The following is a 13058-nucleotide window of genomic DNA, read 5'->3' as shown; positions in this document are numbered from 1 at the left end:
AGTTGTGGCACACGGTCTTAGTTGCTCCGCGGCATGTGGGATCTTCCCAGACAAGGGCTCGAACCTGTGTCCTCTGCATTGGCAGGCAGATTCTTAACCACTGTGCCACCAGGGAAGCCCACCTGGAACTTTTTAAAGCACTCGGATGCCTGGCCATTCCCCCTAGAAATTACTGATATAATTAGTCTAGGTGAGGCCCGGGCATCACTGCTATTTTTTCGAGCTCTCCAGGTGATTCCTAAGTGAGGCCAGGATTAACCACCACTAACCTAAAGCTTTTGGATGGTCTACAATTAAAATTGTAAAAAGTCTGAGTAAACTAAGTCTGTCCACCCTTTACATGTTCTTTTCATCATATAATCAAGGAACTAAAGGAAACCTAAAAATGGCAGAGGGGGGTGGAACGTCCCATAAAGGAGAAGAGTATGAGGGAGAATACCAAGCTTGGTAAAAGGAAATGTAAACAGGTCAGAGTGTCATTTACTTTTCTGCATCCCTAATACAGGAAGGAGTTGCTGCTGAGAAACCAATGAGACCACACCACAAGACCCTTCCTCATGACCAGGTCAGTGTGATAAAGTCAAGAATAAAAACCATGCCCAAAGGAGGCAGATGCAGAGTAAGCCGGATGAGCGAATGAACGAGTGAAGAACTAAAGAATGAGATGGTTTCGCCTGGTGACACTGAATCATGGAATCTTCGCTTGGCAATGCTGGAACGTTGCCACCACTGAGCCTCCCTCCCCCCAACGCAGGAATCTCCTCCACAACACCCAGCCCCTGGAGAAATGAAACCTGGGTTTGTAAGTTACAAATGCAGCATTTGTCATCTCTTCTTATTCCCTGGTCTAATAGATCAATTGTTCTCACTTTTAACACCTTTCCTCACACATGCTAATGGATATGTAATTTGCCTTTAAAACAAGTGTGGCAGGGAAAGCTTCAACATGGTCAGCAAGACAGAAGGGAGGCCAGTGGGCAAAGACTAGGGAGGAAAAGATCCCCGACTTCAGGGGATGTTTAGGGCAACATCAGATAAGAAAAACTGACTTCAAGCACAGATAAGAGTATTTACTAGAGGAGAAGAAGGACTCAGTATGTTCGCTGAGATGGAGAGAGTTAACGCAATGACGCTTTACTGAAAGTGAGGGTGGAGCTGGGAAACGGACCTCGAAAGCAAATTTTTAAAACTCATTTCTGAAAAAAAGCTAGCTCCATGCAGCGAGCATTGTGATCAGCCCCAGTGTAGACACAATTTGTTTTTATTTTCGTTTGAGCCAAACTTCCAGGAGTCTCAAGCATTTAGAATAATTCTGAACTTGAAGCAGAAAGCGGTGAAAATCAGCCCTCCAGGGCTGCAAGCAACGACAAAAATGTCCTGGAATGACAAAACTTGGAAGATGATACCTGCTTATACGAGTACAGTCCGATGAAGCCACTCCCTGCACAAGCTGAGAAGGGCAGAGGTGACGGGGCGGGGCGGGGGGGGGGGGTGGATAAGGGAGAGAAGAAGAGAAAAAATGAAAAGTCTACAAACAGCAAAGGGAGCAACCATCTGGCAGCGACGATAAGAGCAACAGCGAGGCAGATTTCAGCCAGAGGCTGGGAGAGAAAGGGCTGGAGGGAAAAATAACTCAGAGCTTGTCTGCAGGTCAAGGACACAAAAAGCAGCCACAGCATACCTGGGTCACATTAGAAGTTCAACAGTCCCAAGGTGGACCCCTCTGCAGGCTGGATGGTGAGGGGGGCAGCGGCAGGGGAGCGGGGCATGTGGATTTAGAGCAAGGGCCCCTCAGGCGACTCATCTCAACACTCACTCATTCACCAGCCAGGGTCCCTGTCCTCCCCGTCGCCACAGACCACAGAGGCTGGCAAGAAGCATCTCTGTGTCCTGCACACACAATGCTATGGGTCTGCAGTCTTGGAGGAGGGTGGACAGAGGGCTCCTGAGGGCAGTGAGTGCCAGGAAAACCATAATACAACCATGTCCTGTAGCCTGCGCCCCTGTTTTTCACACGCATCAAACAAAAGAAACAATATTCCATGACGCAAGCTCTGGGCTTTCTCTAGGAATATGATGGAGTGTGGTTACTGCTGGTCCAAAGCTAATTAGAAAGGACAAACACAGAATCAATGCAGTTGACAGAACTGCATATGTTCTGTATATATTCCTCATTTCCCTCTGTAACTACCATTTCTCAAGCACCTGCCATACACAAGGCCTTATCCTAGCTACCTTCATTCAAGCCTCCCAAGAACCCAGTGAGATAAATGTCATTACTCCCATTTAATGGGTGATGCCACATGCTCAGAGAATTTAAGTAACTTTACACAGATTTCAACGTGGCAGCGCACGTTTACCTGCAACATATAACAAGTATGGAAGGGCAAAGATGTACCTGCCTACTTGCTGATTATTGGGGGTTTTTTGTTTGTTTGTTTTTTAACTCAGTGCAAGGTCACTTTACAACTAGAATTTTTTTAAGACAGAAGAGCTTTTCTGTTGCTGGACAATTCTAAGAGCTCCCTCTCTAGAAAAGCAGCATCAGTACCTGTTAATGTGTTTACATCTTTCTGGCTGCCAATTCCTCATGACATTCATACATGCTTCTCCTGGACCGCTCTTCCTGCCCCGCCCATGCCACCCCATGAGCTGGGCCAAGGGCAACTTCTTGTGCCCCACAGAATAAATATTATAATTGTCTGTGTACTTCACAGTTTTTCCTCTCTAGACAGCACACTCCTTTTGCATCTATAGCCCTGACACCTGCCACAGTGCTCGGTTAGCAACAAGTGCACAACCAATGCTGTGGATCCAACATGGGAATGAATTAAACTATGGACCAATATGAAATGGCCAAGAAGGATTATTTCTAAAAAGGAGGAGGATACAACAATAGTCTATGCCTCTCCCTGCACCTCCCCTCCAAAAACTAAAAGAGAAATATTTGAACTTATAACTTCATATTCTGATCAATCACCTTCAGACAAACTTCTTATAAAAACTGCTGCAGAAATTGGCAAAGAAGTACTTTGGCCTGGCTAAAAACTGGCACCATGATTAGAAAGAAGGACTCAAAGTTAAAGTAAGGGCTTCCCTGGTGGCGCAGTGGTTGAGAGTCCGCCTGCCGATTTAGGGGACACGGGTTCGTGCCCCGGTCCAGGAAGATGCTACATGCCGCCGTGTGGCTAGGCCCGTGCGCCATGGCCGCTGAGCCTGCGCAAAGTTAAAGTAAAATTCCACTTTGGCTTTGTTGTTTGTATTTTTTGGCTCAAACTAAGACACGGATGAAGAAATTTTCCTGGGAGGAGTCAGGTTGGCTTTCTCTGATGAAATATTTTATCAACCTAGCTTCCATTGATTAGTGCCCACTGCTGACACAAGTTCCAAGAACTTGCTACCCATCTTAGTTTTCCTTTTTTAAATTGAAAAACAGTGGTCATGCAAACCATCCCCAACTTTCAATCCCAACAGAGTCATAACGACAGCTTCATTTTCCCAGAGATCAATACAGAATATACCTAGTATTTCGAGCAAATCACTGTCTATGACACACCCGTGTACAGAAAACCAAAGACAGTCCTGGTCCTCAGATTTCTTGGTGCTCCAGGCCTCTGTCCTGATCCAAACAAGAGGGGAGACTTCCCCTGATGGGGCAGTTTGCGAAAGGGACCCAGGCCTACACAGGGCTCCACTCTCTCCCCTTTGGAAACCAATGGCTGCAGGCAGCAGCCACTCCTCTGGTCATCTTCAGAGCTGCCTAAACACAAGGGGTAAATAAATTCAGCTCAGGAGAGCCATCTCAGCAGGCCCCCTTGGCCAAAACTCCTAAGCCACGTTCTCCAGTCAAGCCTCTACCGATAATAAAGGTGATTCTGGATTCCTCTCATGCCACCGACTCCCTGCTTCTCTGTCAGCTTAGGTGTGCAACGTGTACGTGAGAGGCCTAACCTACTAGACGCGCTCAAGCCTCAAAACAACAAACAGCAGCTTGCTCTGCGGGCGCTGTTCTAAACTCTTTACTCGGTGATCACATTTAATCCATCTCTCCGAGGTAAGGACTATAATAATCTCCATTACACAGAAGAGGAAACTGAGGCACCAAGAAGTTACACAACTTGCTCAAGGCCACCCGCCTAGAATGGGACAGAAGCAGAATCTGAACCCAAGCAGACTGGCTCGAGGACCCAAATCTTACCCACACGCTATAGCACCTCTCAAAACAACACAGCCAGCGTCTCCTGCACACATTCTTCAGGCTGGGTAACTGACATGTATCCATCTACACACACGTTTTAGATACATGAATTCTCCCAGCAGTACTGCAAAGTAAGGAGAATTATTATTCCATTTTCAATATGGGAAACCAAAGAGGAGGGAGGTGAAGTAACCTGGCCGGTGGTCAAGCCTCAATCTGAACCCTGTCTGACTATAAAGCCTGACCCCTCACCTGACCCCCTTAAAGTTTAAGCCACATAAACTTCGTTTACAACCACCCTAGGGAGGAGAAAGACGGACTTAAGAGACATAACCAATGTAGTGTGTGCACGTTATTTGCATCTGACTTTGAACAAAGTGTTAAAAAAAGAGAGACGGACAGTGTCAGGGGTCCCCAAGACCACCCCGGGTTCAGTGATTCCCTAGGACTCACAGAACTTAGCATCTAGGCATACTCAGGCCGTTATTTATTACAGCATTTAAGTACAAAGCAAAACAAGCAAGGAGAAAAGGCACAATGAAGTCCAGAGGAAACCAGCACAAGCTTCCAAGAATCCTCTCCCAGAGTCATGCAAGACATGCCTAATTTCCCCAGCAAGCTGTGGCAACTCCCGTGAAACGCTGTCTCACAGGGAGGCTCGTTAGAGACTCGGCACTCAGGGTTTGTACTGGGGGCTGATCATAGAGACACCCTCTGACTCCCGGAAGGAAAGCAGGTGTTCAGCATAAACCACACTGTTTGCACAAATGGCTTAGGCACTGGGAGCCACTCTTACCAGTTAGGGTGGTGGGAACCCTCCAGAAAGGCAAGGTCCAGATGCCAGCTAACCTTGCCAAGAGGCCTTTCTGAGGGCAGCAGTCTCAGGCCTGCATGGAAACTCTTTTCTGCACAGAGACAATCTGGGAAACTGATCATGCTACTTGGAAATGTGAGGATGTGAGGTATTACTGTTCATTTTGTAGATGTGACCACAGTATTATTAAAAAAAAGTCTTATCTTTTGGAGATATATCCTAAAATATTCACAGATAAAATGATACAGTGCCTGCTATTTGCTTCAAAAATGGGGTGGGGGGGGAGTTGGTGGGATAGAAATTCATTATTGAAGCTGAGAGACAAGGCACTTGGAGGTTCGCTAAACTATCGTCCCTATTCAGTCCTGGTTTGAAATTTTCCACAATATAAAGTTTTGGGTTTGTTTGTTTGTTTTTCCATGAAGAATCAAAGAGAAATGTCTAAGAAGAGAAATGAGGGAGAAGTTGAAGCAAGGGAGAGGAATAGGGGACCGCATCATACATGAGCGGTAGCCCTGAGCAGGCAGACTCAGCACTGCACTCAAAATATACAACAGACCAGGTGATGAACGCTGGCTCCTGCCCAGACAGGGCTTACTGTCACTAGAAAAAGTGGAAAACCCTAACTTCCATGTAGGCCACTTACTCCTCAACTCTGGATTAAGTCTGATGTGCTTTTCATTTTCAGCATCAGAGAGTGACTCACCTCAATACCACATCACACTGAGGGGGTTTTCTAGCACACAATCAGTGAACTGACAACACTAGGAAATTTTTCTGACTGCCTGAAAGGCTGAAAGCTACGCTTTCTGGGCTCTAAGTGGACACTTCATCACTGGGATATACTTCATTTTGTAAGTTGACTTCATCATGGTTAAGCCACTAAGGGTCTCAGTATAAGTCAAGAACAGTTGGTCATTCTAAGCTCAAGAGGCGAGAAGGAGTTTTCATTCTACTTTACTAATTGCCTAAGTTATTCTATACCATCTGCCTGGAGAACTGCCATTCAGTAAAATACTAAGTAATACATAATGGAAAAAGTGAAATCCAATAAATGTAAGAAAAGACCAAACTGTGTTTTTCATCAAGAACCAAATGGGTCCTGTTGGTACTAAACAAAGTATACTAAAGTACCACTGAAGTGACAACAGGCCATCTCAGCAGTGTGCTAACTGGTATGGGATGCGGCCTTAGGCTGACAACAATACACTCACTGCTCAAGGAACAATAGGATCTCACAGGCGTCAGTGGCGCTGGGAAAACCGGACAGCTGCATGTAAATGAAAGAAATTAGAACACTCCCTAACACCATACACAAAAATAAACTCAAAATGGATTAAAGCCCTAAATGTAAGACCGGACACTATAAAACTCTTAGAGGAAAACACAGAAAGAACACTCTTTGACATAAATCACAGCAAGATCTTTTTTGACTTGCCTCCTAGAGTAATGGAAATAAAAACAAAAATAAACAAATAGGACCTAATGAAACTTAAAAGCTTTTGCACAACAAAGGAAACCATAAACAAGATGAAAAGACAACCCACAGAATGGGAGAAAATATTTGCAAAAGAATGAACGGGCAAAGGATTAATCTCCAAAATATATAAACAGCTCATGAAGCTCAATATTAAAAAAACAACCCAATCAAAAAATGGGCAGAAGATCTAAATAGACATTTCTCCAAAGAAGACATACAGATGGCCAAGAGGCACATGAAAAGATGCTCAACATCACTAATTATTAGAGGAATGCAAATCAAAATGCATTGATGCAATGGTATCACCTCACACCAGTTAGAATGGGCATCATCAGAAAATCTAGAAACAACAAATGCTGGAGAGGGTGTGGAGAAAAGGGAACCTTCTTGCACTGTTGGTGGGAATGTAAATTGATACAGCCACTATGGAGAACAGTATGGAGGTTCCTTAAAAAACTAAAAATAGAATTATCATATGACCCAGCAATCCCACTACTGGGCATCTATCCAGAGAAAACCATAATTCAAAAAGACACATGCACCCCAGTGTTCATTGCAGCACTATTTACAATAGCCAGGTCATGGAAGCAACCTAAATGCCCATTGACAGACGAATAGATAAAGAAGATGTGGTACATATATACAGTGGAATACTCCTCAGCCACAGAAAGGAATGAAACTGGGTCATTTGTAGAGACGTGGATGGACCTAGAGACCATCATACAGAGTGAAGTAAGTCAGAAAGAGAAAAACAAATATCGTACATTAACACATATATGTGGAATCTAGAATAATCGTACAGATGAACCAGTTTGCAAGGTAGAAACAGAGACACAGATGTAGAGAACAAACGTATGAACACCAAGGGGGGAAAGTGGAGGGGGTGTGGTGAGATGAATTGGGAGATTGGGATTGACATATATACACCCATATGTATAAAATAGATAACTAATAAGAACCTGCTCTATAAAAAAATAAATAAAATTAAATAAAATAAAAAAAGATCTCACAGGCAAGCAAAGAACTGCCTGTCCTTGAACTGCATGGGGGAAAGAGGAGCAAATGCCTGAAGAAAATAAAAAATTATTCCAAGGATTCCAGGGAAGAAAACTAGTGGGTAGTGTTTTTTCTTGTTTAATTAATTAATTTATTTATTTATGGTTCGTTGGGTCTTCCTTGCTGCGCACGGGCTTTCTCTAGTTGTGGCAAGCGGGGGCTACTCTTCGTTGCAGTGCACGGGCTTCTCGTTGTGGTGGCTTCTCTTGTTGTGGAGCACAGGCTCTAGGCGTGCGGGCTTCAGTAGTTGTGGTTTGCGGGCTCTGGAGCGCAGGCTCAGTAGCAGTGGCACACGGGTTTAGTTGTTCCGTGACATGTGGGATCTTCCCAGACCAGGGCTTGAACCTGTATTCCCTGCACTGGCAGGCAGATTCTTAACACTGCGCCACCAGGGAAGTCCCTAGTGGGTAGTTTATTTTGTTCTTTTTTTTTTATCGGTAGATATTAATCCAATGTTATCAGTAATCACTTTTTTTAAAGTAGGTCTGGATGGACTCCATTGACTGTGGTTTTTAAAAAAAATTTTATTGAAATATAGTTGATTTATAATATTGTGTTAGTTTCAGGTATACAGCGAAGTGATTCATATATATATATATATATATATATATATATATACAGCACCTGGCCCATACATGACTGTACTTAAAATATGGGCTATGAATTAAGGATAATAAGACAAACAATCCAATGTTTTAAAGGACAAAAGATTTGAACAGATACATCAAAGAAATATATACCAATGGTCAAATAAGCATATGAAAAGATGCTCAGCATCACTGGTCATCAGAGCAATGCAAATACCACTTCCTACCCACCAGAACGGCTTAAATTAAAAGAATGACAATACCAAAAGATGGCAGGATGTGGAGCAACTGGAACTCTCAAACAGTTGATGGAACTGTAAAATGGTACAACTGCATTGGAAAAAGGCTTACGAGTTTCTCACACGACATTCAATTACCTTATTCACTTACCCAGCAATTCTACTCATAGGTATGTTTTAAAAGAAATAAAAGCATATGTGTACAAAAAGATTTATATAAGATTCTTTATAGAACCTTTATTCATAACAGCCACACACTGGGAATAGCCCAGGTGCCCAGCAACCGGATAAACATGTGGTGGTCTAATCATACAATGGAATACTACTCGGCAATAAAAGAACCATGGATACATGCCATGACGTGAATGAATTCTAAAACATTTTTTTAAATCTTAAAACATATTTGCTGAATGAAAGCAGCATTACACAAAAAGTACATAAATTGATGGTTAAAAAAGAAAATCAACATGGTTGCCTGAGGCAAGACTGCAGGGGTTGCAGGAAAAGACTGGAAACAGCATGAGGGAACATTCCAGGGTAATGAGAATCTTCTGTACCTTAATAAAGGAACCAGATGCACAGGTGTTTATATTTATCAAAAAGCAGAGAATGGTGCACTTAATATTTGTATATTTCCTTGTATATAAATTTTGCCTTAAAAACATAAATAAGCATTGAATTCTGTTAATTTGCATGCTTACTGTTTAGGGGTCAAGTCTGCTGATGTCTACAACTTATTCTGAAATGCACCTCCAAAAAACAGGTTAAAAGATGTATGAAGGGACAGACAGATGGAATAACATGTAATAAAAAAATATACAGCAAAAAAAAATGTGGTGGATATATGGGCATACACTACACAGTTCTTCCCACTTTTCTGAATGTTTGAAAATTTTCAAAAGAAAGCACTGAAAAATTACAAAGGCCATGTGACATATGCAAAATTCCATTCAGTGGGGGGAGTCACCTCAAAGAAATAAGCAGTTTTCACTCAGAGCAGCTCAAGTAAGAAACAACAAGACATCAATGTGACTGCCAATCAGGACAATGTAAACAGTGCACTGAGATGCATGGGCAGAGGAGACAGCAGTATTTCAACTAAAAGTACCCAAATTATAGATGTGCTTTGCAAGCCAGCTGTTTCTCACATGGGTGACCAGGTAGGGTAAATCACCAGCGAGGTCATAATGACTTAAAAACAGTTAATGATTCTCCCAAACAGTGAAGAGGCAAGCTAGTCTCAGGGGAGTCCTTTAAAGAGAATAAATTTTGTTTTATGAAAAACTCACTACATTGTCCATATTTTTTTCAGTTCACCAAGTATTCATGAAAACCTCCATGTGAACAAGGATGCAGCAGCCACTGGGTATGGAGAGAGTCCTGGCTCCAAGAAGCTGAGTTCTAACCTTGACCCTGCCACTAACTAGCCACCTGTCCTTGATTGATAAGATGCTAAGTCTCTCTGGGTCACTTTGACTAAGAACTCATGAAAAACTAAATACCCTAGTAGCATATAAGGAGCAAAATGATAAATTTTCCAGGCTCTTAGAAGAGAATGGCAGCCTTCTCACAAACAGGGAACTATAAGGCAATCCATGGGAACTCAGCATTAATACTAGTTCATTAACACTAACCTGGTTTTAAGAAAGAGCGCTAGACATGACTCTAGTCCTCTCTCTGCCATTAACCAGCCACCATGGGAACTGGGCAAGTCCCTCAGACTCTCTGGGCCAATTTGACAAAAGAAGACTCAAAACAGAAGTGCAGAAACTAACACAGTATTGTGAAGCAATTATACTCCAATAAAGATCTATTTAAAAAAATAATAAATGCTCTCATCCCACCCAACCTTCTCAGAGATGCCCTCCAAGGCTCTGCACCCCAGGGTACAGGCCAGGAATGCCTGGCCCACCACCACTGGGCTGAAATCCTACTCATCTTTAAAGCACTTGTTCAGATGTCACCTGCTTTGGGAAGCCTGCCAGCCCAGTTGGTCACTCCCTGTACACTCCGCAATTAACCTATATTAGCGCCCTCACCACGTTGGATGGTAATCATTTGTTTATCTGTCTTGTCTCCCAGACTGGACTTGGAGCTTCTGTGTGGTGCAATTCTGGCCTCATTGGAATTTGTACCACTCACCCAGCACTGTTCCTAGCACATGCTGGCACTCAAAGCATATGTGTAAATAAGCGCATTAATTTATCACTAAGGTCACTTCTAGCTCTAAAATGCTAGACTTGATGTTTTTAAGTGCAAAAGAAATCATGGGTGTAAAAATCTTTTTATTTAGTTGTTTAATGCTGTGTGTACGGTGCTGCGGACGTCGACATGATAAAACACGGTTCCTGTCCCCCTGGTACCCCACAAATATGAAAGCTGGTAGTCACTGAGCAAGGGCAAAGCTAGAGCCTGTTCCGACTTCCCCCCTCACTTCCTTTCCTGCAGCTGCAGCTCTCTGCCTCTTTCCACATGAGCCTTCACTCCTGCCTCAAGCTGCGACCTCTGTCCCAGCTGGCAAAAGCGCAAAATTATAAGCCAACCACCCGCGACCTGCGGCCCACGACAAATCCTGCACACACACACACACACACACACACACACACACACACACACACACACACACACACACACACACACACACACACACACACACACACACACACACACACACACACACACACACACACACACACACACACACACACACACACACACACCCGCCCGTTATCTTGGTACAGCCCTACCGAACCGCCGCGCTGGAGAAGCAGGGGCGGTTACTCGCGGACACCTAGCTTTCTGCGCGGACCGTAAGGCCGTCTCAGAGAGCGCAGGGTGTACCTGCACGGCTCGCTGCTCCTTCCAGAGCTTCATCTGGTCGCTAGCTGGATCCCGGCTGTCCGCCATTATGTCTGGCGCTGCAAAACGCTGCAGGGTACCTCTACTCTCGCGTCTCCAGCCCCGCGGCTAAAATTGGCTACTTCAGACTCCGCCCCTCAGCTCCAGCCCTTGTCCCGCCCCCCTTGGAGGGACCGCCTTCTGATTGGCCGCTCGAGCGCCAGGCGGGATGGGATTGGAAACCAAATAGGGGCGGGGCTGGAACTCGGAGGGGAGAAGTTGAGGAGAGGTTGGGGAGGGGTTGGTAAAGGTGGAGAGACCCGCGGCCCAGACCCCCTCACCTCGGGATTAAGGAACCTAGGGCCGGGGCCCCGAGTACCGGGACGTGACTCTCTCCTCGGTTTATCAGCATCCTTCAGGTTGCCCTGGGACGCAGCGGTTGGTGGACTGCCAGTTTTGTTGAGGGAAAGCTTAGGTCCTAATGGGTGCGGCTTTGAACTCTGTAAATATGCTCTCAGCTCTTAAAAAAAAAAGAAATTCTGGGTTGAGTTCATCTGTGCAAAATGAAGTTTTGTCATGTTCTAATGTTAATATTGTTTACAACTGAAGGATTGATGGAATTTGGAATAAATGCATACACTGATTCTGCATTTAAGTATGACCAGTAGTCACACTCTCAAATGTTGCATTATTTCTTCTTTGTTACAGATTATGCACAGAAAGACGTGCCTTTTTAAAAAAACACAGAAAAGCAAAATATTGGCAAGTTCTAAATGATCTTAATAGTCTAAAATACATAGGAAGAAAATTCAACCTTTTAGACTCCCTTTTTGGTTCAGAAGCTCCCCATTTTTGAGTGTCTACTATGTGCTAGCCACTGCTGATGGTTGCCAGACTCTATCACTTAATCTTCACAACAAAAAGACATTAAAGATCAATGAAGTCTCCCCACCATGACAGTATAAACAAGCATCAAGAGGTTGGCTTGCTCCTGATGTAGAATAATTAACTAAGTTAACTAAGATGCTCAAACCCACTATTTATTAGTAGAAATGCTGGCATAGAGTTTAGAAAATCTCTTCAGTAAGTTAATGGGGCTGATTTTTGAGGTGTTCGAGCAGTGCATTTTAATAAGTGAAATAGCAGAATATATTTTGTGATATTCCAGAAGAAAGTTGCTCAAGAGTTCAAAGATGCAAACAAGTTCTATGACTTATTCTATGAAAATATCTTCAGTTGGTGTTTTACTCATGTCAAGATGCTTAATTAGATGAAGTGTGAAAGGAGGACTTGCTTGTCCCCAGCTAGAGAGATTGTCTACAAAGTTGGAGACAATTGCCTTGGCATAATAAAGCTAGGGAAAAAATAGGACTCCTAGACCTCAACAGAGATCTGTACTCCTACAACTTCTCATCCTGAGGCCACATCATAGATTTTTCTTCCACTCTGTGAACCTCCCACTCATAGGGCATCACACTTATTCTTCAGATCTTCCCTTCCCTCAGTTGTTTCCCATCCTCGTGTGGTCAGGGATTGCCTTATTCCAGACAGGCTGTCACTCTTTTCTTTTACTTGTGGGTTCATATCACTTTTTATGCTTGAGCTTGTCTTTGAAATGTTAGCATACTGTTAGGACTCTAGTTCAGTCACATTTGTATGAAAAAGGATTTTTGTGAATAGAACTGGAAATCTAACCACTGTTTATAACATTATTTGCATGAGAATAAGTCTTTCAAGTTTAAACTAAGTGAAAGGAGCTAGGGAGGGCTACCAAAACTTTTTACCAAGTCACATTACGATTACCAGACCTATTAGAAAACCCTAAAGTAAGAAATAAAAACACAGG

At 43.5% G+C, this 13058-nt stretch overlaps 1 protein-coding gene across 1 annotated transcript in view; it reads right to left on the bottom strand.

The window, feature by feature from the left end:
- Positions 1 to 11348, bottom strand: part of CAT (catalase) — a 37007-nt gene extending 25659 nt beyond the window's left edge. Inside the window, exon 1 of the mRNA XM_082659688.1 lies at positions 11216 to 11348. Within this exon, the coding sequence (XP_082515814.1) occupies positions 11216 to 11281 (66 nt within the window). The 5' untranslated portion in view covers positions 11282 to 11348. The remainder of the gene's footprint in view (positions 1 to 11215) is intronic.
- Between the last annotated feature and the right edge of the window lie 1710 nt (positions 11349 to 13058).

Source organism: Grampus griseus, assembly GCF_964374135.1.
Source record: "Grampus griseus genome assembly, chromosome: 8".
Lineage (NCBI taxonomy): Eukaryota > Metazoa > Chordata > Mammalia > Artiodactyla > Delphinidae > Grampus > Grampus griseus.
The sequence above is the reverse complement of the archived record's forward strand: the minus strand, read 5'-3'. Positions and strand labels throughout refer to the sequence as shown.